At 54.6% G+C, this 24,623-nt stretch overlaps 1 protein-coding gene across 1 annotated transcript; it reads left to right on the top strand.

The window, feature by feature from the left end:
* Positions 1-1,247: 1,247 nt before the first annotated feature.
* Ldlrap1 (low density lipoprotein receptor adaptor protein 1) lies at positions 1,248-24,242 on the top strand. Its single transcript, NM_001109271.1, has 9 exons — positions 1,248-1,407; positions 10,475-10,617; positions 11,674-11,786; positions 13,648-13,762; positions 18,469-18,541; positions 18,875-18,958; positions 19,463-19,593; positions 20,594-20,628; positions 21,801-24,242. The coding sequence occupies exons 1-9, from the start codon at positions 1,323-1,325 to the stop codon at positions 21,943-21,945; spliced, it is 924 nt and encodes a 307-aa protein (NP_001102741.1). The 5' UTR covers positions 1,248-1,322; the 3' UTR covers positions 21,946-24,242.
* The last annotated feature ends 381 nt before the right edge of the window (positions 24,243-24,623 follow it).

Raw genomic sequence — 24,623 nt, 5'->3', positions numbered from 1 at the left:
TGTAAAGGAGGAGGTGGCTGGCTGTACTGTCCACTGAAGCTGAGCTCTTGGAACAGACAGGAGGTTTAGAAAGAGTGGATTGTGAGCCAGGCCTCCCGGTGCAGTGAGAGCACACAGCATGTCTGTCTCCCAGCCAGCATAGACCTGCTGGCTTCTGAAACTAGCCAGAGGTCACAGCTGCGCTGATGAAGCAAGGCGTCTGGAAGCCAGGTAGTGAGCCTTGGATGGTCTCTACTCCAGACTCCTTTGGGCACAGGCTGAACCAAGGGTCAGATCTTTTTATAGTTAGAATTCTTTGTTATTGGGTTTTTTTGAGGAAAAGTTTTACTCTATAACCCAGGATGCCTTGGAACTTGCAGGAATCCTCCTGCTTCAGCTCCCATCGCTCCTGGCTCCAGTTACTTCCTGGAGCGGGAGCGGGTGTGCTGCCTTGAAGAGGCTGGAGCATGGCTGCATACAGCGCCTGCCCAGGCAGGTCGGTGGGTTTAGTACACATAGGACCACGCTTCATTTGACAGATATCATGACTCAGAGAAGGGAAGGACAGCCTGGGTCACACAACAAGCCCGAGTCTGAGACTCAGGCTGTCGCCTGGCTAAGGCCGCAATGTCCCTGAGACTGTGAGGAGGAGGACAGCTAAGAAAGCTGCTAAGGGCGCCTACCAATACACTCCGGAGCCTTCCCAGCAAAATTCACAGCCTCCATTCCCTTGCTCAAAGACTCCCTTGGCTTTGGTGAGCCCCTCCCTCATATTTATTTAAATTAATTATTTACGTTTGATTTGTGTATGCATACAATGGGGGAGGGGCACATGGGTGTCAGTGTTGGCTGCTGGAGGTCAGAGGACCATGTGCAGGAGTTGGTCCTCTTCCACCCTGTCGTCTCCCTGATCGTTATCAAGCTTGGCGGCAAGTGACTTCTCTTATTCTTGGACAACGTTCTACCCCTCACTCTTCCCATCTGTGAAATGGTATCCAGGTGCCTTTTGGCCGAGCTATCTGCAAGGCCATGAGACCCCGTAGGTTGCGGACCGGGAAAGGCGCTGGGCTGGGAGCCTTGGTGGGTTGAGAGCCAAGGAACAGCGCGTGCAGGCTCGGAGCAAGTCCAGGTCGGGGAGGGGCGGGGTCGCGCCTTGGGGAGCGTATCCCGGGGCGTGTCCGTGGGCGTAGCCTCTCTGCCCCCGCCCCTGAACGTCGCGGAGAGGGCGGGGGAGGAGCGCTGCGGGCGCGCGCCGCCTGGCCCGGCGGAAAGTTTTCCTGGAGGACTTTTGGCGGCGGCAGCGGCGGCAGAGGCAGCAGCGGCGGCGGCAACCGGAGCGGGCCATGGACGCGCTCAAGTCGGCGGGGCGCGCGCTAATCCGGAGCCCCAGTCTGGCCAAGCAGAGCTGGGCGGGCGGCCGGCACCGCAGTGAGTGTGTGCGCCTCAGGTCGGGCCTCCGCCGAGCTCGGGGCCAAGGTGGACAGGGTGGCTTCGTCCCGCCCTGCGCGGCCCGGCCCCGGGGGTCATGTCCGGCTGCGTCTGGGGCGGGTCGGCGGGGAGCGCGCGGAATTCGGGGTCCCCAGGTGTGGCGCAGAGAGGACGTCTAGAGCCTCTCGACCCACTCCAGCGCAACCCACGGGGTCCCTTCTGAACGCTGAGTCCCGCAGGTCCCTGCCCCGAGGGGGCTATCCTAACCCGGGTGCCACCCAGGGTCCCGCTTCCTCCCCTCTGGATGCGTCCAGGTGGCGAGTGGAGTCCAGGCTGTTTTCAAACCCTGTTTTCCTCCGTACCTTCTCTTGGGGGCTGGTCCAAGTCCCTGGGCACCTAGGCAAAAGGCAGACTCAGACTCGCTGCCACTTCTCCCGGGAGTCTGGAAGGGCGGAGAGGAGCCTCCCCCAGTCACCTCTCCGGTTACTTTCTGAGAGGCGTCACCTGGCACCCTCCCCTGAGGCCTGAGAAACCTAGCTCAGGTCCCTCCCTTTTCATTTGTATGGAATCACCCAGGCCTTCCCTTCCTGGTGTAAAGCTTAAAGCACCTGAACTCCCGGCACACCCTTACCTGCTACCTACCTGGGGCCCTCACTAACAGTACCCCCTCCCCGCCCCCAGCTTCTTGCCAGCACCTTCCTTGCCAGGCTCCACCAGGGGAGCCCAAGTTCCCTGGTCCCCCGAGCGCCAGCGTGTCTGGGCCTCCGGAGCCCGCCCTGCCCCTCCTCTTTCCCACTGTGGTGTTACAGCTGTGGGCTCCTCCTAACCCTGACTGGCATCGAGAACGTGTGCTGGTGCCTACTGGTGGGGGGTGGGGGTCAGAGGTCCCTTGGGCAGGCATGTACGGTCTTCCACACTTAACTACCAAAATAGCCCTTCAAAAATTCGTGGGATGTGACCGGGCTTCTGAGCCTGACCTTCCCTTCCAGTGGATGAACCCTGTGGTTTTCTCCAGGGACAAGAGGGAGAAGGGTGGGTGGGGAAGAGGTCTGAAGGGGAGGGAGCCAGGAAGCAGAGCTGAATCTAGGGGAGCAGGGTACATTTGGGATGGTGAGAGATTTCCCTGCCTGCTCCAGTCTAAGGCAGGTCACTTGTTCTTAATAATTCTGTTTCCTAGCCCAGAAAATAGGAAAATAGGTCTGGGGATATGTGCGCTGTGTTTGGTAGGGTGCTTGCCTTAGCTTGCAGGGAAGCCCATGGTACTAAGTTCTCCCTTCCAGGGTCAGCTCTAAACCAGTCAGGTGTAGCAATGGTACACATGTCTGTACTCCCAGAACTAAGGGATTGGAAGCCTGAGAATCAGAAGTTCAAAGTCACAAGGTGTCAGATAGTGAGTTTGAGGCCAGTCAGGGGTAGGTGTTAAGATGTTGCTAATCAGTTTTACAGGTTGGTGATAAGGTTTTATGCTGCCCAGGCTGGCCTGAGACTTGCTATGTAGACCAGGTGTGCTTTGATCCTCTGTCTGGGATCAAAGGTGTGCACCACCATACATATATCCCCATGTCCTCCAGGCTCAACCTGAATCTTACCAGGTTTGGCCAGCTCTGAGATGGGGGTGGGGGGGGGTTCAGCCTGTCCATACCCTGGAGGGATACAGAGCTCTCTACTCTCCCTCCTCCCAAAGCTCTGCTCAGAGTGAGCTTCCCAGAAGCCTGGCCTATCTTTGTGGTTAAGTGTCAAGTTCGTAATCTTGCTTTGGCAGAAAGAGTATTGCTTGCTGGAACTTTTGTGGGCGTGTCGGTGTGTTTTACTTGCGAGAGGTGGCCTCTGTGAATGCATGCTCCTGCCTCAGTCTCTGGTATTTGTCTCCTGTTAGCTCATTGACTCCTGGGAGGTGATATAGGTTGAGATTTTATCTTCAGACCCATTTTAGAGATAGGACCAGGAAATGAAGCCCATAACTCCAGGCACAGCATGGCCTGAGGCAGACTTCCCAAACCTAGGGGTCTTAGCCATATACTTCGGGTTTTCTGGCTGTTGGGGGATAGGCCCCACCCCAGGTTCCCCTAGGACCAGTGTGGACACAGATTAGAGAGGAAAGCCTTGGGTGTGTCCAGCATGAGAGGTTGGGACCTAGCCAGTCCTCCGGTCTAGCTTTCAAGATAAGAGGACCTGAGTTCGATTCTTGGGCTCCACTTGGAGGAAGGGGAGAACTGATTCCCCGAAGTTGTGACCTCCACACATGCACCTGGATTCCTCAGCTCCACAGATATGTTAAGTCTTTATTTAAAAGAAAAGAAAAGAAAAAACCTCAGAGGACAAACCGAAGCTGGGGGATTCTGATTAGAATCAGCCCCTGTTAAGAAAGAGAAGTTTAGGGCTGGAGAGATGGCTCTGTGGTTAAGAGCACTGACTGCTCTTCCAGAGGTCCTGAGTCCAATTCCTAGCAACCACATGGTGACTCACAACCATCTGTAATGGGATCCGATGCCGCCTTCTGGTGTGTCTGAGGACAGCTAGTGTACTTATATAGAAAAAGTAAATCTAGAAGAGAAGCTTGAGGGGAGCTACAGCCTGCTTGAGGGGAAAGCACAGACTTGCTGGCCTTCCCTGACCTGGAAAGAGTCTCCTCATGGCCACTTTCCTCTTCTCCCTGGGAGCCATAAAGACCTTTGTTGTGTTTTTATGAGCCAGGGTTTCTCTGTATAGTCCTGGCTGCCCTGGAACTCACTCTGTAGACCAGACTGACTTCCACCTCAGGGATCCATCCCCCTGCCTCTGCCTCTCCAGTTCTGGGATCAAAAGAATGTGCCACTATGCCACTGGCCAAAAGATTGTATCTCAGCTCCTGGCCAAGAACTTCCCCCAGCTCAGAAGTATTCTTTCTAAAGGTCCTGGGGTCGCTGTGACCCTCATTCCTTTGTGGGTTGTGCTAGGCTGTCAGAGACCCTCCCCCCATAAAAAGATAAATATACAGTACTTGGTCCAGTAAAGTTACTCTAGATGGGGACCTGCTCATATTTACCTGTAGGCATGTAAAAGCTGCTGGGCCTAATGCTTTAATCCCAGCACCGGGGAGGCAGAAGCAGGTGGATCTCTGAGGGCTGGGTCAGCCTGGTCTATAAGCCAGTGCAGTGCAGCCAGAGCCACATATTAGAGATACCTTGTCCCAAAACCAAACAAAACATCATGTCCCTACCTGAGACAACGATAGAGACACCATGTCCCCTGACAGTGTGCAGTGTCTCGTTGCTTCTCAGCTCTGGTGGAGGAATGGACAGAGGGAGAAGGCCACACATAATTGGTGGTGGTAGTGGTGGTGGTGGTGGTGGTGTGGGAGGCAGCATAGAATGCTAGCAATAAGAAAAAACTGCAGAGGGGCGGCTTTTTCAGAGAGCGTGGTGACTGTGCTAGTCTAGAAGTAGCCATTGAAACATGGGAGGGGTTTCCCAGGACAACTGAGGAGGGAAGGAAGCCCCAATGGTGGACGGTTAGGGCAGCCCCTGGGCCTTGGTTCAGAGGTGCCTCAGGGTAGAGTCCACACTAAGCTGTCTTGTTCCTCAATGGCTGGAGGGTGTTGAAGATAGAGACCAGAGTTCCCTAGTTCACAGGGCACCACAGGACAGAGATACCCTTAGCAGCTAGGCTGCAGAAAGAATGGTGGGTGCTGGTGTCAGTGAGGAGGTGGTTTGCACAGAAAGGATCAGAGTATTAGGCCTCTCTTGAGAAGGTGACCTGGAGGACACAGGTGAGTTTAGGGAGCGGGAAAGGGGGGAAGAGCATTTGGCTAGTGGAACCACAGTTGTGGGGGACACACATGAGGAGGCTCCTCTCAGTCTGGTTACTGAGGGAGGGACAGGATGTTTGAGGAGTCGGGTCACCCGATGTTGACAAGGGTCAGATTCTCTCTTTGGGTGCCGTGGTACGTGTCACCCCTGCCTTGCATTGGAAGGGGCTTGCTGGCTGCCGGATGGGGTGTGGTGCTTGAGTCTCGGGGCTGCTGTTCAGGGCCCCTTGTTTGTATTTCTTGCTTGTGCTGTGACATAGTGACTTCCCCTAAATTCCGTAGGCTGCCACGTGTGTGTTAAAGCCCTTTGTGCTTGATGGGTAGCAGTTGACAGTGGCTGGCACTTATGGGGCTCTTGGTGTATTCCAGGCAGGGTCATCTGTCCTCATGACAACCCCACGGAGCGGGTACTGTTAACCCATTTCAAAGCAAGGAAACTGAGGCTGGGGGAGGCTGAGGGACTGAATCTCCTTTCCTTGCCCAAGAGAACTTTTTTTTTCCTTCCAGTGTATGAGGAAGCTCTGGCTAGGGTAACAATCAGTTATTCATTTTTAAGGACAGTCTTGGTGGCTTTAGCTTCTGAAATTGGCTTAATCCTTTTTTTTTTTTTTTCCGGAGGGGGATGGGATGTTGAGACAGGGTTTCTCTGTACATAGCTCTGCCTGTCCTGGAACTCAAAGATCCACTGGCCTCTGCCACCTGAGTACTGGTGCATGCATTGGCCGTAATGCCTGGTTCTTAGTCCTGCTGCATTTGGAAGCTTTCTGCCTTGGAGGTCTCGAAAGTCCCACCGAGTTTGTCAAAGGTGGCCATGTTCCTGGCAGGGCAGAGTTAGGATGTCCCTGCAGCTTCCTAGACACTGTCAACAGGCTTAGGAACTAGGCTGGGTCTGGGGCAAGACTCGCCCTCTGTGGACTAGCTGCAGCTCTGGTGTTCAGACACCGGGCAGCCAGGTCTACTAGGCAGTGAGGGCCATGGCAGGACGCCCACATAGCCCTAACTCTTCTTGGAAGCTAGAGTGGTCTGTCCCCAGCTAACTCCCACAGCAGGTCATCTGTAAAATTACAAAATGAAAATAGCGTAGTCATTACCCACCACAGGGCTGAAAATAACTCGGCCAGGAATAAGGCTTAGGGTGCAGGCCTGTGTTTGCCCAGGGGCCTCTGGGAGCTCTGCTTGGGAAGGGGTGCAGCCCTGGCTCCCTGCCGTTTGTGGTGTCTGGTGATAGGAGACCACAGTGGTCTGTCTCAGCACTCTTTCTTGGGGGAAGTTGTGGCTGTCAGAGGCCTCAGGGAACAGCAAGTCACGTGCCCAGAAGTGTAGGAGAGGAGACAGTCCTGCAAGGACCAGTGCTCAGACACAGCGAGCAGCACTCAGGCCAGAGGCCCGTCCAGTTCCGGGTACTGCAGCCTGCGGAGCAGACTGGAGGGCAGGGCCTTTGGAGAAAGGCAGGCAGAGACAGCTGCGGGCGGTGGGTGTTGCTGCTGTGGGTGGACTCTGTAAGGCAGCAACAGCAATAGCCAGAATTGGGAGAGCCTGCTTAGACCTGCCCCAGGGCCCTGGGAGAGCCTGCATAGACCTGCCTCAGGGCCTGGCCTCAGCCTTCTCTATTTCACCCACAGTTGAAACAGCCCAGTGAGTCCCGAAGGTCACTTTCTCTATTTTATTGTATCCTTGAGACAGTCTCACTATGTAGCCCTAGCTGGCCTGCAGCGATGTCACTATGTAGACCAGGCTAGCCTCAAACTCACCCATTAGGATTTGGGGCATGTGCACCACACGTTCCCTTTACTTATTTTATTCAGATTTTTTTTTAATTTTAATTTTTTAAAGCATTTATTTATTTATTATGTATACATCATACAGCTTTCTGTCTGCATGTATGCCTGCAGGCCAGAAGAGGGCACCAGACCTGATTATAGATGGTTGTGAGCCACCATGTGGTTGCTGGGAATTGAACTCAGGACCTCTGGAAGAGCAATCAGTGCTCTTAACCTCTGAGCCATCTCTCCAGCCCTAAATTTTAATTTTTTAATAATGTGTGTATGTGTGCACGCACGTGAGTGCAGGTTCCCACAGAAGCCGGAGAGGGGTATTGGATCCGCCTCAGGCTGGAGTTAGAAGGAGTTGTGAGCTCTCTAACCAGACCCAGTCTTCTGTAGCAGAAGCAGCAGCACCACCACCACCATCACCATCATCACCACCATCACCACCACCACCACCACCATCATCATCACCATCATTACCATCACCACCATCATCATCATCACCACCACCATCACCACCACCATCATCATCATCACCATCATCATCATCACCATCATCATCACCCTTAACTGCTGAGTCATCTCTCAGCCCCCATTTTTTCCCCCCTTTTTCTTTTTTGAGACATCTTCTGTATGCCAGGCTGGCCTCAGACAGGCTGTAGAGTCAAGGATGACATTAAATATCTGATCTTCCCGCCTCTACTTCCCAAGTGCTGATTACAGCACGTGCCACCATGCCTGGTTTACGGAGACCTGGGCATGGTGCCCAGGACTTCATGCACGCTAAGCAAGCACTCTGCCAATAAACAACACCCCCGGATTCCTTTCCCCACTTTATAGATGAGGAAACCGAGGCTCATGGAGATCTCACTCAGGGTCATTCAGGGTATCAAATTAAGGGCCTCGAGGTAGCTTGCCTGCTTCTGATTACTACGTGCCCCCGGGAGAGGCTGGGCGTGTGGATCGCTGCACAGCTCTGGCTATCCTGGAACTCCCTACATAGACCGCTGGCACCAAACTTAGAGCTCTGCCTGCTTCTGCTTCCCAAGTGCTGGGATTAAAGGCTTGTTTTTGATACAAGATCTCAAGGTGTAGAAAAAAAAAGAAAAGAAAAAAGAAAAAGATCTCAAGGTGTAGTTTAGGCTGGCCTCTAATTTAGAATCCTCCTGCCTCTTCACGAGATTACAGGAGGGCACTGCCCAACTGGGTTGGGAAGGAGCACTTTGGATATTGAGAAAGATGTTGCAGTAGGTGTCGGGAGCTTGTGGGGGGCGGGGCATGTGCACGCATGCGCGTACCCGTGTGTGCTTGGCGAGGAGGGAGGAGCTTTCAAACACCCCGCCGTCACTGTGGGCATCTCTTCTGACTTGCTGTGTGATCCTGGGCAGGACATCTCTGGACTTCAGTTGTATCATCTGCAAAGTCAAGGCTTGGATAGAGAGTCTCTGAGGCTGGACCATGGAGAAAGGGTCAGCTCAGGGAAGGAGGGGAGGAGAAACATGTCAAGCATTTGAGGTCCAGGAGGGGAGAATGTTTTGACAGCAGAGAGATCACCAATGACCTTGGCGAGCTTTGGCCCTTTGGAATGAAGTGAGCGGAAGTGACTTTGGACAGGGGCCAGGAAAGGGCTGAGCCAGAGGAAATGGGAGAGCGGGACCCAGAGATAGGGGAAGGATGTTTGCCTTAAGGCAGGGATGGATAATGAGAAAAGGCCACTGGTGATTGATTAGTAATGCCTGCCTGTGGCCATAGTAGAGAAGCAGGGAAGCATTGCTGTCCATTAGCAATGTCTGCCAAGGACACAGGCAGTGGGCATGGATGGGCCTCAGGTTGGGAGTGGTGGACTGGCTACCTTGTCTATGAAGGAGTGGCAGCATTGGTTATTAGGAAATGCCCAAGGACGTCTCTCTGACCTTTGACTAAAATGGAGACAGTTTTGCCTTGTGGCAGGTTAAGAGTCCTTTGTACTCCAGTTCCCCAGCTGTAGAACGGCACAAAAGGGCTGCAAGGCCACCGCCCCTGGACTGTTGTTTGAAATGGCGGCTCAGCGTGTCCTGGAGATAGTGGCCTGAGCCTTGGTTTCTTCCAGAGCAAGGAGTTGTTCTGGAACCCTCATTGCCTGACACGGAATTGGGGGCACTACAGGGGCCCTCTGCTCCCCCTCCGAGGATCTGATGGCTCCCATGTTGAGTTGGGCTTTGGGGTCATCTGAGTTGGGGCTCAGCCTCATGTTCAGAGAGGAGGTCCAGAGGGCAGAGTGTCAAACGTAGCTGAGGTTGAGGAGCTACAGGACACCCCTGTACTCAGAAGACACTGCCAGCTGTGCTGGGCTCTGGGCGAGCAGTCAGCAGAATTCCTGCTCACTTCAGCCTCAGCCTAAGAGGAGTTCCCCTCCTGCCCCCATCCATGGGCACACAGTGTCAGTGCGGGACAGTGTCTTGCTCAACACATACCGTGAGCTGTGAGCCCTGTGGATGAAGCGACAGAGCCCCTGGACCCCAAGGCTCTGGGACATGGCCAAGGAAGGCTACAGGGAATCCAGAGGGGCAGAGCCATGGTGATGCCCCTTGAGCCCAGGATTCTGCCTGCTCCTGACAGTGTAGGAGCCTTTCCCTCATCCAGAGGGACAGAGCCATGGTGATGCCCCTTGAGCCCAGGATTCTGCCTGCTCCTGACAGTGTAGGAGCCTTTCCCTCATAGCTGGTGGGGAAGGCAAAGGGCTTCTGTGTGAAATGGGCACAGTCACATGAGTGGGTGCAGTATCTGTGGGGTGACAGGAGGGGCCCTAACAGAGCAGTGACCTCAGTCTCATAAGTAAGCTTGTCTCTGTTTCCCGCGGTGTCTTGGGCGCCCTTAGCCTCAGTTCCAAGGAGGAGTTGGGGGAGGCCAAACCTTCCCTTGGGGTCCTTACTCCCCCTTGACCTCAGCAATCTTTCCTGCATGGGGGCCAGGCCGGTCCCTTCCCAACTCTCCTCTGCCCTCTCTCTGAACCCAGGCTCACTCCTCCTTTTTGGTGACATCTAATCCTAGCCCCTCTCCTTGGGCACTGTATCTTTGCTGGTCCTCTAAACAAGTGTGTAGCTGGAAGGTACCAGCCCATAACTCTACCTGTATTTGCCGTGATAGCTGTTAGACCATGCCTTCAGCTCCCGAGCCTCAGTTTCCTTAACTATACTGTGTGATAGTCCCCTTCTCAAAGAATCAGGGCTCAGGAGGAGGAGGGACCATGTGCCCTCGGCACTGGCGTTTAGTTTGGGTTCAGGAGATGACATAGCCATCGTTTTGACTTCCTGGTCTTCAGAGCAGCTGTCTACGGCGTGTGTGACAGGTTGTGGGTGCTCCTAAGGCTGAATAGGGGTCAGTACATGAACCAGTTAGGGTGTGGGGTAGGCTGGGAGGTATCAGTCAAAGTGAGGATGGAGGGCACCCCAGGGCCCTTTGTAAGTGTGCTGAAGAGGTGGGCGGTGAGAACCAGGCTTGCTCAGCAGACTGAGGGCTGTCTGTCCTATCCTAGAGTTGCCAGAGAACTGGACGGACACTCGGGAGACACTGCTGGAGGGCATGGTTTTTAGCCTCAAGTACCTTGGTATGACATTGGTGGAGAGGCCCAAGGGTGAGGAGCTGTCTGCAGCTGCTGTCAAAAGAATCGTGGCTACGGTGAGTGTCCAGACAGGAGGCCAGGAGCCCGGGATGGCTCCCTCTGTCCCAGTTACCCTTGTCCCCAGGTAGAATCTATACGACATGAGCTTGAACCTGGCCCACCTTGAGTCTCCTGTGTCCAGCTCATGGGTATTTATGGAGATCGCCTTTCTGTAGTCAGCATCTGCCTTTCAGACCATCCTGGCCTTGGCTGCTTCCAGCCCTAAGTCCCCACATCAGGCCCCTGGTGACTCACTAGCTCCAAAGAGGGAAGGAAGTTGTTCCCCATTTACCATGTCCCCACTGCTTGGCTGTGTACCTCAATGGAGTGTCTTCTCCCACCTCTGAGTGAGTGAGGGCCCTTTAAGTCAGCTCCCTAGGGTGGCCTTGACCTGCAGCTCAGGCCCTGGCATGTGGGTGGAGTGGGTCCCCAGGTCATGGTGCTGGGCTGCGGCACCTAGTGATCTGCCTAGTGCCGTCCCTCCCCCACTCTTCCCCTGGGAGTCCCTGTCTTCCGGGATGGGGAGGCACTGGTCCCCTCCTGTGAGGGCCAGTGTTCTCCAGGCGTCAGCTGGGAGTGGGCAATCTTTGTCCATTTGTGTCCCAGAGGGTTGTCCTGGTCTGCTTTCTGCCACTGAGCTAAAACACTGACGAGTTGGGTAGGAAAGTGTTTGTGTATCTTAAACTTGCACCACAGCCTGTGGCTGAGGGAAGTCAGGGCAGGAACTGAAGTGGAGACCACGGAGGAATGAAGCTCACTGGTTTGCTCCTCATGGCTTGCTCAGCCTGCTGTCTTAAACAATTCAGGGCCACCTACCCCCACAGGGCCCTCCCACATCAACCACCAGTCAAGGAACTGCTCCCTCAGACTTGTTTCTACAGGCCAGTCTGATGGAGGTGTTTTCTTAATTGTGGTTCCCTCTTCCCAGTTGATCCTAGCTTGTGCCAAGTTTACAAAAGCTAGCCAGCACCAGGGTGCCAGCGGAGTGTCCTCTGCATGGCCCGTGACAGTTGTCTGTGCAATGAGATACAGCCCACACCAGGCTGCCTCTTCTGACCCCTGTGTGCTCCTAGGCCAAGGCGAGCGGGAAGAAGCTGCAGAAGGTGACACTGAAGGTGTCACCCCGGGGGATCATCCTGACTGACAGCCTCACTAGCCAACTCATTGAGAACGTGTCCATTTACAGGTATGCTGGGCGGGGACTGGCTCGCCACTTGAGGGGATGGTCGGAGTGTCCCACCTTACAGCCTTCTCTCTGGGCCCTGGGAACGTGAATGTCCCTCATCTGTAAAATGGGCTGGGTGCAGGGCCCACCTTCCTGTGTGGTTATGTAGTACCAGTGAGAAACCCACAGCTTACAGGGAGGCCGGGGTAGCAGGCACAGCTGTTCCCTAACCAGCCGAAGGCGGCTCAATGGACCTGAGCTGAGCCAGGCTGGGAGCACACAGCTCTGAAATCTGCCTGTTCTTTCTGCCTTGAACACAGTGCTCAGCCCTGATTAGTGTCCCAGAGAGGCCTCATGCAAGATCTGGAACAAAAACGGAGACATTTCCTCCCTGGTCCTAAGGGAAGTAGAGTCTAGCCCCAGGGGCTTCAGGCTACCCCACTTCTCCCTCAGCTGGTCAGGTAGAGTGGAGGGAGAGGCCTGAGACTGTACAATGAGGTAGAGGCTGAGTTGGGACTTGTACACCAGCTAGAGTTCTGTCTCTGGGTCCCAGGACAGGGTGGGGCGGGCATGGGTGTGCTGAAGTGATTCCAGAGGGCCAGGCTGGGCTGCTGCCTTTACCCCATCTCCATCAGCCAACACCTGCAGTGGCTGCTTAGCACTGTGCTCTGGGCACTTCCAGGCCAGAAAGGAATGGAGGGAAGGGCACAGGAGATAGCGTTTCCTCAGAAAGAAAATGAGGAGAGTGTTGCCAAGAAACCTGGGAGGACTTCCCAGTGGTGGTGGCTCCTTACAGGAACTGGCTGATGGCTTTCCAGAAGTGAGGGATGGTTAGCAGGAGGCCAGATTCCTAGGACGGAAAAGCATTTGGGGACATGGCAGACACTTCTCTCCTCCTGGGGCTGATCGGGGGTTTTATTGGAGTGGTGTACTAAAATCTGGGACTGTGTTGGTGGCTGGTGGATCTGCTGAGCTGCCCCACCCCTGAGCCACCAGCCCTTCCCCTAGCTGTGGTTCTCGGGATAAATGGAAGTAGGGAAGGGTTAGCCAGCAAGTGAGCAGACGATGAGGGCTGTGGTGCCGAGGTTGTGGGTAGAGAGGCAGGAAGCTGGTGTGTCTGCCCTGCACCCACTGGGCTCCGGGTGGGTCACCTTTACATATACCTCAGCCCTGGCTCTACCCCTAGCCTCCAGGAAGATGGTCCTGGATATTATCTGGTGTCTGGTTGGTGTAGAGCAGTAGTTCCCAACCTGTGGGTCAAGGCCTCTTTGGGGGAAGGGGTGGAAGGACCCTTTCACAGGGGTGGCACTGGGAAACGGATATTTACATTACGATTCATAACCGTAGCAAAGTCACAGTTATGAAGTAGCAACAAAAAGAATTTTCTGGTTGGAGCCACCCCAGCACGAGGAACTGTATTAAAGAGTTGCAGCATCAGGAAGGCTGAGAGCCACTCCTTAGAGTATGTGAGGGGCTATGGTAGGCAGGGTGGCGTCTTGCTGCTCCTTCCAGCCAGTGGACACGGACCCATCAGCACTGTGGTTGTGTTCACATCCCGGCTCTATCATCAGCATTGTGTCCCAGACCCCTGGCTCTGAAGGTCACTCGGACGTTGAACAAGGCACGTTGGCTGGTGTGCAGTTAGGTTCAGATGTCCCCGTGAGGGATGTGACTCAGTGTGACCTGGAGAGAAAGAAGACAAAGGGGCTTCCTTCACTGTGGCCCGAGTCTCCCTGTAGGTGGCTCAGGACGCCAAGGCCAGATCCATAGAGGCTTGCCTTGGTGCAGACCCGGCAGCAGGCTCTCTGGGCCCGCGGAGAGGCACATCCAGATGGGGTGAGGAGCCGCGCAGGCCTGGTGAGACTTCTCACTTGCTTTCCAGGATCTCCTACTGCACCGCAGACAAGATGCATGACAAGGTGTTCGCGTACATCGCCCAGAGCCAGCAGAACGAGAGCCTGGAGTGTCATGCGTTCCTCTGCACCAAGCGGAAAGTGGTCAGTGTGAGAGCCAGGCCCAGAGGGGACGGGGACTTAACCGGAGGAAATCCTGGGGAATCTCAAGCGGGCGTGAGAGGACATGGCTGCGGGGGCTGGAGTCGGTTGTGACTGGCTGATGGTCTGGCTGGGGACAGTAGCCAGCCCATGTCCCCGGAAGCATCTGGGGGTGGGGGGTGGTATTCCTCTCAGGTATGAGATTGGTTGGCTTGTGGCTGTGACGGTCATGGAGAAGTCTGGGTGTAGAGGCCTTGCAGGGATAGCTTTTGGAGATGAGAAATGGAGGATCCGGTAGAAGGTAAAACGAGAATCCTCTGGGCTGGGCTCTCTGGGGTCACACTTGGGAGGCAGATGGCCTCTTTGCAACCCCTCTGTGCTTATTTTAGAGCTGGGCTTCCGAGTGTTTGGTCTCTAGGGTGGTTCCACAAGGTGGAAATGGTTAGCATCTCTGTTGCTTTCCCTTTAGCCTTTTAATTACAGTAAAACCCACCCCAGAAGCCAGCTAGCTTGCTCATGATGGCACAGCCAGCCAGGCGCAAAGCAAAGTTCCGAGCCCACATTCCCTCTCCTCTGAACACCTGCAAGGCTAAGAGCTTCCTGTCCGTGCCCCATGGCCACATCTGACAGGGTTAGGTGGTGGGGACACTGTGGTGGCCTCCAGCCTGTGCTGTGACTGGGGAGGAACCAGCACTGTTCCGACCTTGTTGTTGACACTGGTTTCTGGGGCTCTTGAGGGTCGAGTGGAGGAGGCTCCTGATGTCGGCTGGCTGAGCATCTGTGTCTGCCGACAGCTCGGACCTGACAGAGGAGATGAGACCCTTGGCCTCCCCATCCAAGGACACATCAGGAACTCCCATCTCTGGGACCCCACGTTCCTAATATCAGATGAGTCCCTGAAGGCTACAGGAACAAATGACAACAAGCAGTGACTGGAAACAGAATAGATTCATCATCCTTCCAGGCCTGGGAAGAGGCTGGCTGGAGTAGGACAGTGAGTGGCCTTGCATTTCTAAAGCAGCTCTGGAGAGCAGCCACATCTCAAGATCCTACTTTCTGAGGCACCTTCATGGTCTGACCACAGTCCTTGGGCCCAGCCTCTATTTTCAGAGGCAGCTGTGTAGTCTGTCTAAGTCACTGTGGCAAGATACTATGACCAAGGCAACCCTTATGAGAGGAAGCGTTTAACTGGGGACTTGTTTACAGTTCAGAAATTTAGTCTGTTATCACCGTGGCAGGAAGCAGGCGGCATGCAGGCAGGTGCTGGAGCAGTAGCTGAGAGCTACCTCCAGATCCAGAGGCATAGAAAGCAACCCTGGGCCTCCTGTGGGCTTTTAATTTCCTCCAACAAAGCCACGCCTCCTGATCCTTCTCAGGCAGTTCCACTCCCTGATCCCTAAGCATTCACATATGTGGGTCTATCAAACTCCAGCACATTCTCCACATTGCTGCTTCTCTGATCATCCCTCTGAGGCCCCTGTGGTGGTAATGGCCACTGCATAATCCAGATTACCCCTTCCTCCCCAATTAACCTAATCCCACCCGTGAAGCTCTCTTGCTATATGCAAGACACCCAGAAGAATGGGAACAGCCGGTGTGCTGTGTGGCAGTGTAACCATGGGCAAACCCTGCCCTTCTCAGATCTGCTTACCTGTCAACAGAATGAGGAGGTCACCTCAGTGACCCCTAGGGTTGTTCCAAAGCCCCCCCCCCATTTTTGCCTCCCTTATTTCTTTGTAGACTCATGCTACCAGCCATCCTCCTGGGGTCCTGCAGGCGCCTGAGCATTGGTGGCTTCTCCCATGATTGCCTGGTTCCCACAGATGGCAGGCGACTCTGGTGTGAATGAAGCCACATTGACTTAAAAATATAAACTTAACTCTGTCCCCATTGTTTGCTTCTTCCTCCCCACGGAGCGCAGCGCAGAGCACGAGACAGGGCTGCTAGCCCTAGATCATTGTGCAGGGCAAGCGCTAGTGGGAGGGGCATCAGCACAGGAAGCAGCTCTCTCTGAGATGGGTTCTTGGAGTGAGACAGAACAGGTCCAGGCCCAGCCATTCAGAGGGAGGCCTGGCCCAGAGGACTATACACAGCCTGCCCCAAGTTGGAGGGCATTGCTGATAAAGGCAGAAGCCAGCTACCTCGTGGCTGAGGCTGGCAGAACTGTACAGGTTGGGGGCAGAGAGAGCTCAGCTGTTTGATTGTCTGCATGGCCTGGCTGTGATCTGTCCCCCACCCATCTCTACCTTTTGTCACCCAGGGTTCCCAAGCCACTCCGGGGTGGTATAGTTACCTCTCACGGTCTCAAGAACGTCGCTGGGTTCTAAGGCCATAGCTCTGAGGGCCATAGTGTGGATGACCTGTAGGCCTGCGATGCTCTGATTATCTGAAGGAGAGGCAGGGATGAGTTGGCACCCTTGGCTCCGCCCCATCTCCAATCTGTGGACGACTCTCTGCAGTCTGGAGGAAGGACTGGGCTTGACATTGAATTCAGGGCTCGGCTCTAGGGTGGAGGTGTATGGACCTAGGGGTTAGGGGAGCTGTTAAAGGAGGAATAGAGTAGTGGCCAGGAGTGTGCCAGGCTAAGGGGAGAGATGTGAGGAAGGAGTGCAGCCAGCTTAGTGATTGGGTGTGCAAAAGCACAACTCTGTGGTGTGCTGGGCCTGAGGACACCATCAGGTAGCCATGCTGGGGCAAGGTGCAGAACCTGGGCTGCAGATTGTTGCCTCTCCTTGCTGGCTAAGCAGGACGCTTGGACAAAGGGGTTCCTTCTGGGCCCCTCACAGACAGCCAAGGCCTCCCTTTCCTTGTTTGAGCCTGACCAGAACATCACTGCAAGGAAGTGGTTCAGTTACTCAGGTAAGAAGCCTCAGCTCAGCAAGCACTCGGCCTCTGTGCCCAGAAGGGGAGGAGTTGAGGCTCCCCGTGTGGGTATAGGCCTGGACACCCTAGTTCTGTCTGGTCGAGGGGACAGTGGTATTTTTTCCACGTAGTCCTTAGTATTCTGAAGTGATCTTTGTGCAAAAGTTAACATGGGAGCCAGGTAAGCCCTGGCAGGGCTGATAGTAAACGCAGGGCGTGGTGTATGCTGCATACCTGGCCCTCTTTGACTTATTGATAAGGCCTGCTTATGGTGAACAAGACAGGGATGTGGGCAGTTGGGCCAAGTGGAAACTTCTAGGTAATAAGACAGACAGACCCACAGCAGAGGTCCCAGGAGGGCAGCACTGTGGCCTGGGGAATACAGGTCTTCCCTCTGGCTCACCGCTGGGGGTCCCTGGGGAAGTGAGGTCACCCTGCAGCTACCTGTCCCCATTGCTTCACATCTCAGCTCGGGTTATGTTTACCGTGACCTACTGTACTGGGCAGAGGGGTAGGAGCGCAGGTGAACCAGATTTATTGCAAACAGCGTAAACCCCTTTCCCCAGGTTACGGCACACAGACATAGTGGCATTTCTGTAGCCCTGCCACACGGGTGACCAGTCCTTCCTTGCTCCAGAGAATAATGATCTGACTCGGGCTGGTAATTAGCCCATATTTTTAGTTCATGGGCAATTCTCAATGGTAACTGGGTCTATTAAACTCGATTCAGACGTGACAGCTTAAATTGTAAACAGCTGTGAGGAGTTTCATACGTAATTGCCATATTTAAGTTTTACCATAAAGCATCCGTACTTCCATCAAAAATGCAAATGACGGAGACATTCAAGTGAGATTTTATACCTCGTGAGGTTTAATTGGCGTAGATCAGTCAGTTTGGAGATTTTGAATTTTTTTTTTTTTTTTGAAGAGTTTTGAAGGCGGTGGCCACAAATTTATTTCTCAATTAAATCGAGTTGTCTGGCGGAAGCTGCTTAAGTCTGTAATTGAAGTTATGTGGTGCCCTGCACTCCCAGCACTGAGCTGGTTACCACAGGCCCGGGCTAACTGGAGACTGTAGACCTGTGCCACAGTCAGGACCTCAGACAGCATCACTGTCACCAGAGAGTCAGACCGAGGTCTGAGCTGTGGCTCCCCTCCTCGCTGGTAGGAAACATTCACAGTGGAATGTAAGCCTGTGAGATAGAGATCCATCAGCGGATTCCAGAGGGAGGTGGGCGGGGCCCTAGAGCCCTGTGCTGATGACAGAGGTGGCGCCAAGGTACCCGCTCTTAGGCTGGTCGTATGCTAGATGACTTTTGTTCCTGACCACTGCCAACAGCTTGATTCTGCTACCTCCTACCTTGGCTGGGGTGTCAGTTTTCAGCGGCTGGCACCCCCAATGCCCTGTAGCCCCGAATAGTGGAACCTTGACCTCTCTGACTGTGGTTCATTCAGACATGGCTGGGCCCTTCCACTCCTGGCTTCTGCTGTCTGGTCCAAGAGTTCTGTGAGTATAGGGAATCCTCAGATAACCCAGGAGGACTCCCAGAAGTAGCTCTCGCAGTTGGTTTAGGTATGCCTGAAGGGAAGAAGAAGGGGGTCAAGGGGGAGCAGTGGGGGTGGAGGGACTGGACAGGAAATGCTTCATTCAGGCTTCAGCTGCCTCTCTGGGGTGTGGCTTCATTGTGCCCTAGGCTGTTGCGGGAAATGGGGGAGCTAGGCCCCTGCCCCCTTCCCTAAGCCTTCCAGAGCCGGGCATGGGGTGGGAACCCCCCAGCCCTCCAGTTTGTACTTGCTATTGCTGGCTGATACTGCACCTACCCCCAACCCCATTTCCTGTTTTTCAGGCACAAGCTGTCACCCTCACTGTAGCCCAAGCCTTCAAAGTTGCCTTTGAGTTTTGGCAGGTGTCCAAGGAAGGTGAGTCTTCCTCCTGGGCCCTGGGAGTGACATTAGCAGAGGCAGGTACCACCCAGGAGTCAGACCTGGGCTGACCCCACGCTCAAACCTGCTGGGTTTGTGGTTTTGGACGGGTCCTGTTTCTTCTCTAAGCCTCAGTTTCCCCATCTGGACAAAGACCACCTTCCCCCTTCTTTAGAGTCTTTGAGTTTAAGTGAACTCTGGAAAGTGTTGCTCCTCTTTGATGGAGGCCTCCTATTGTCTCTGAGCATGCTCGGCCTGCCTCCGCCCCAGTGGTTAATGGAGACCTTGTCTGGCTATGAGGCCTCAGCAGCTCGTGCCTTGATCCCACAGAGAAAGAGAAGAGAGAGAAAGCCAACCAGGAGGGAGGAGACGTCCCAGGGACCCGACGTGACAGCACCCCCTCGTTGAAAACCTGTGAGTCGTGGGCACTGAGCATGCCCTCTACCCAGGCCTTCCCTCCTGGCCTCTTACTGTTTCCTGTTCTGTTAAGTCAGCAACACATGTGCCTCGTTGGCAGCTAAGCAGGTTGCCGTGGTTGCTCCTGCACCTACCCAGGTGCACCCGTCTGTATCTGCATAATTGTGTGTGCGCTCCTGTCGGCCCCAGAGCCTGGTAGGCACCCCAGCCTACTTGGTGTGCTTTTACACATTCAACTTCTGTTAGGAGTTTGCAGGTTCCAGGTGCCCTCCAGGGCCACGGGTTCTCTCTGGTAGGCAACTGAGGGCAGGTTCCAACTGCACTCCAGGGGAAAGAGGGTCGGACTGGGACTCCAGGCGATTAGGGTCCTACATCCGGACAAGGCCAGAGTCCAAGAACAAGTCAGGACCAGTACAGTGCAGGGGTACCAGAATGTGTACAGAAGAGGTTAGAGGGGAGGTACCTCCTTCCCTCCTGATGTCCTCAACTGACTCCTCATAGCGGTCGCTACTGGGAACCTGCTGGATCTGGAAGAGCTGGCTAAGGCCCCGTTGTCCACAGTCAGCGCTAATACTAAGAACATGGACGACGCACTGCGGCCTCAAGTCTTGGGCAACAACAGCGTCGTCTGGGTGAGTAGCTCTGTGGCCCTGGTGTGGTTTTGGGATCCGGTGAGCTTTAGCCTGGTCTCTGAACAGCCTGGAGTGGTTCCCGGGTCCAGGCCCTGAGACCATGACTTGCAGGCCTCTGGGAGGACCAGACCCAGCCCAACAAACAGCACCCAGGCTCTGGGGGGAGCGGCTGAACAATGACCCCTCTAAAGCCAAGGTTGGGTCATCAGCAGGCCTGGTTCCCAGCACGGCTGTCTCCTCACAATACTCCCAGTCCGAGTGTCTGCGTCTCTTCCCACTCTGAGCCGCAAAGGCTCCCTTGTTCCAGGCACGGCAGGTTTGTGCCTGGCACCCCTCCCTTCTCAGCTGTCTGAGCGCATAGCCCTGCCGCTGGCTCTCAGGACGCAAGGCCAGTGCCTGACCTCTGTCAGCTTTTTCATTCCCTCAGTGAGGGCACCGGCCTCCCACAGCACCTCCCAGAGGAACCTGAGTGACTTTTAATTTCAGTTTTCATTTGGCGGTCAGTTTCAGACTGTACTATTCCAGTGGACACTGCAAACGTTAGTTCGCATCCTCAGTGGCACATGTGACTGACCACTTGGACCCTGCTCCAGCATCTGCAGATTCCTTAATCCATTTGGTCCTCAATAGCCTTCTGGGCCAAGAGTCACTGGAATGACACCCTATGATTGTCATGGTGCCTGCCTGGCCTTTCTTTTCCTTCCTTTCTTTCTGCCTGACTTGCTTTGTTTTGTTTGAGATAGGATCTCTCTACATAGCCCTGGTTGTTCTGAACCCTGGCCTCAAACTCAGAAATCTGCCTGCCCCCGCCTCCCAAGTACTGGGATTAAATGTGTAAGCCACGGGCCCCAGTTTTGAGTCCATGGATTGGGCGTGAAGCCTGCCTATGCTGATTTTTATAGGCCTCTCCTCCCAAGGCACACACAGCTCCTGGGTCCCTGTAGCTCCCTTGGGGAACGTGACCCCACCTAGAGTTCTTACTTCTTGCTTTGTTTCCAAGGAGCTGGATGACGGTCTGGATGAAGCGTTTTCAAGGTAACACTCTGAGGGCTTTTGTGCTGGGTATGTGGGCCCCAGGCAGGACCTGGCTATCCTTCACTCTTGGACTTTAGCCTTCTGCACAGCAGTTCTTGGGTTCCTCCGGGGACAGGGAGCTTACTACCTAGGCATGAAAACCTTGCAGGGTGTCTGATGTGTGAAAATGCTTTTGTAGATCACTCAAAATGCAGGCGCAGCTTGAGAAGGCTGCAGGTGACGACTGACTTGCTCCCATTGCCCTGGTTCCTAGTACTGAGTCCTGGGTCCCCAGGCCTCGTAGGACCTTCATAGGCCTCCTGTCTCAGGGCTTTGCTTAGGGTTGGTACCTTTGCTCTCCAGCCTTAGTCCTCCCAGCCACCTCTTGCTGCAGCCAGGGGCCAACCAGCAGGAGAGGCTCTGGCCAAGGACTCAGAGCTTTCTCCCACCTTCACCGATTCACTGGCTGATTCTAACCCCATTTGACAAAACAGCTTCATCTGATTTTCTTAAGTGTTTAATTGTCACAGGTCCTTATTATCAATTTCTTTTTTTTTTCTGTTTTTTTTTTTTTCCAGAGCTGGGGACTGAACCCAGGGCCTTGCGCTTGCTAGGCAAGCGCTCTACCACTGAGCTAAATCCCCAACCCCTTATTATCAATTTCAAAAGTCAAATCACTGTGTATTCTGATCCCTTGGCCCAGACTGGCCTCATGTCTGTTGACCCTGGTGTCTGTCAGCTCACAGCCTTGGTGCTGGGGACTGTGCGTTTGCTCAGGGCTATCAGAGGCCTCCATCCAGATGTGTATATACCCCAGGATCCCCTCCTGAGGACAGAGCTACCTCACCACTGACCTCTCCAGGTTCCACTGGACAGTAAGGCAGATGGAACAAACAAATCAGTAATGTCTCCTTGTGTTCTCGCCAAGTCTTCTCATGGCTGAACATTCTCTGCCTACAACTGCTTGGTAGATACCTGGGCTCTGTTAGAGCAGGGTTCTGTGGCCTGCCCCAGTGCTCTGACTCTCTTGCGCATCCTGTTGTCAGGGGCTTTACCTCCTTGGCTAATCTTTGAGTCCAGCCATTTCCCGACTCATGGCCTCCCTTCGGGCCCAGTGCTGTCCAGGCTACCCCTGTCCTTAGCCCCTGCTAGCCCCTCACCTGATGCTTGGCTTACGCAGCTTTGCCTTCCAGGCTGGCGCAGTCACGGACAAACCCTCAAGTCCTGGACACTGGACTGACAGCACAGGATATCCATTACGCACAGTGCTTATCGCCCACTGACTGGGACAAGCCTGACAGCAGTGGCTTTGATCAAGACGACGTCTTCAGCTTCTGAGGGCCTGAGGCTGGCAGTACACGGCTGGCCTAGCCATGTGGTGGACCACCAGCCACCTGCAGCAGGACAACCAGCCCCAGGAGCCATCAGCTGCCTTTGGCCAGTGGCGTCAGAGCCTGCAGATTTGAGTTGCACAGTCACGCAGGGAGAGGGGTTAGAAAGATGCCTGGGGTATCTGGTTGATGACTCCTGGTTTATGCTCGGAAACCAGGTTCAATTCAGGTGCTCATGGTGTGTGCAGGGCAGGGCTGGCCTCCTGGCCTCTCTCCTGGAGCCAGTATCCCCGCTGTGGGTGTCCAGACAATGACCAAAGTGTTGCTTGTTCCTCTTCTCTGGGGCATCCTTACTCCTGAAGCAGTAGGAGCCTGTCGTTCTTTGTGTGCTGGATGGGACATGGCTTTCAGGAAAGTCGGGGTCCTCAAGCTCGGCTTCCTCAGGGCTGAGAAGCTGAGGCTTTCAAAGAGGCAGCCCCTGACCAAAGACATTTAATCTGCACTTTAACTCTCACGTAATGGACGTAATGGACGTGGTTCGAGGTCCGTGATGGTGCTCTAGGAGTAGAGTTTGCTTCCTGCCCTCCCTCCACAAGAGGGCCCCAGTCCCTGACATGGTCCACATAGTGCTAGGACCTAGTGTACCAGCTGACTACGACTCCAGAGTCACTGCAACCATAGGGATCTCCTTTGTGGCTCCTGGGAGCCCCCAAAACAGACAAAGCTGGGCCTGCTCTTCTGTCTTGTCTGTATGTCCCTGTGCGTGCTCCGTTTTCTGCCTCCCCATAACTCCTGGGACGATACCGAAGCCTGGTACTAGGTTGTGGCAGGATATTTTGCATCCATTTTACAGATAAAGAAACTGAGGCAACACGTTGGGGTGGGGGGCGGTGGAGTTGAGAATAGAACCCAGATCTGATACCAAAGCTGCCGTCTGTGCTGCCGCCTTGCAGCCCACGCCTCTTTCTCTCCGGCTTTGTTGTCCTCCCAGGAACCAGAACGCCCCAGCTATTTTCTGACCAAAATGTGTTTCATAACAAACCGTCTGGTGCCTTTCCACACAGCGCTGGCGCAGGCCGCCATGCCCTGCTAGCTGCTACGTGGCTGACTTCTGTGCAGATGTGTTTGGAAGTCTGTTAATTCCCTGGGTGAAACAGAATCCTGCTCTAGAAACACCTCGCTGTCCTTTCCTGACCTGCAGCCTTAGAGGTCCCTCAGCCCTAGCTGGTGGTGGTTGGGAGGTCCAGTGGTGAGCTTCCCTTAGTCTCTCTTTTCTCCCTTCGCTGTTACGCAGGCTCTGGCATCCTGAACCACAGCCAAATCACAACCATCTTTCCATCCCAAGGAGCCCCCAGTGGCCGGCCGGGCTTGTGAAAGCAGGTCTCAGTATCCCCGGGAAAAACACACTCTTCCTGAGTGGCTGAGTCAAACCCGTGCCTTGGGGAGGGCACTTGGAGAATTCCGGCTAGAATAAAGGTTGCTAGCTCCCTTTCCGGCCAGCTCCGGGGCCTGCTCCCAGCCCAGGCGGCGGGGGTCCGGGCGCAAGGGGGGCTACTGTGCTTGCTGCCGGTGCTGCTGTGTGAGGCTGGGGCTTCTGAGTAGGAAACAATAAATGTTCTCTTTCTAAGTGTGAGCACCGCCTGGGGTGCTGCGGGTGACAAAGGGCAGGGTCGTCATGGCTTCTGCCCTCCGTGATGGGGGCAGCAGTTATGTCAAGAGACTGGGGTAGGCTGCTGCACCAGAATGGAGGGTGATGGCAGGTCCCCAGTTGGTGGGCCAGCAGGGTACCTTTCTTTCTCTGTAGACTGCCATTGTGACAAGGTCGCTGTTGGGTGATGTGAGACCCCGCCAGTGGGCCAGCACATAAGCGCTCACTGTTTCTAACTGTGTGTTCTAGTCAGGCCTGAACCCCTGAGACACGAGTGTGAGAGTGAGTGTGCCCATGTGTACCCCTTCCCAGGGCTGGTGGTATCCCCATGCCTCTCCAGTGACTCAGACTTTTAGGTTTACTCTGCTACTCAAGTTTGGACCAGGGCTCCGTGCTAGGAATTTGAATTCAAGTTGTGTGGCTTTGTGTTGAAGGGGGACAGAGGCAAAGGAATGGGTGGGTGGAGTCCTGTGACTTAAGACATCCAAAGTCCAGCTACTGCTATGGGTCAGTTACCTATTTCCTTGAGCCTCAGTTTTCCTGTCTGTAAACAGGGTACAGCAGTCTCCTGTGCCTATGTTCCTGGGGTTTTATGAGACCATTGCCCTTTAACACATGATTGGCAGTACCTATCCAGTGGCTCAAAGGTTTTCTCAGACCAAAAGGTCATTTAGATCGAATGTGTAAAGTCCTAGTGGACTCCTGGACAGTGCCTGCCACTCTGAGTGTACTTCTGTGTGCCAGCTGACTTACAGATGTCATCTGATACCTACTGCCTGGGGCATCATGCTCACATGGGGAGAGCAGTCCTCCCCCGAGTGCCTGGTAAGGCCACCGCCCCCGCCCCATCTTAGATCTCCAACCCTCACCCTGCTATGTAGGGATTTCCCAAGAGATGGCCGTGATCCAGGCGCTCATGTCCTACCCAGACTCTCAGTGACCATTGAGCAAGGCCACATTCCTCACGTTCCACAGGCTTCTGTCTGGGGACTCCCCCAGCCACTTCTTCCTGTGGCTTGTGGGGGGGTCTCAGGCAT

Source organism: Rattus norvegicus, chromosome 5 (assembly GCF_036323735.1).
Source record: "Rattus norvegicus strain BN/NHsdMcwi chromosome 5, GRCr8, whole genome shotgun sequence".
Classification (NCBI taxonomy): domain Eukaryota; kingdom Metazoa; phylum Chordata; class Mammalia; order Rodentia; family Muridae; genus Rattus; species Rattus norvegicus.
This window is presented reverse-complemented; position numbering and strand designations above follow the sequence as displayed.

Coding starts and splice junctions, on each gene's coding strand:
- Ldlrap1 (NM_001109271.1), top strand. CDS start 1,323: ATGGACGCGCTCAAGTCGGCGGGGCGCGCGCTAATCCGGAGCCCCAGT. Junction 18,542..18,874: donor TTGGCAGGTGTCCAAGGAAG/GTGAGTCTTCCT, acceptor TTGATCCCACAG/AGAAAGAGAAGAGAGAGAAA. Junction 20,629..21,800: donor CTGGATGAAGCGTTTTCAAG/GTAACACTCTGA, acceptor TTTGCCTTCCAG/GCTGGCGCAGTCACGGACAA.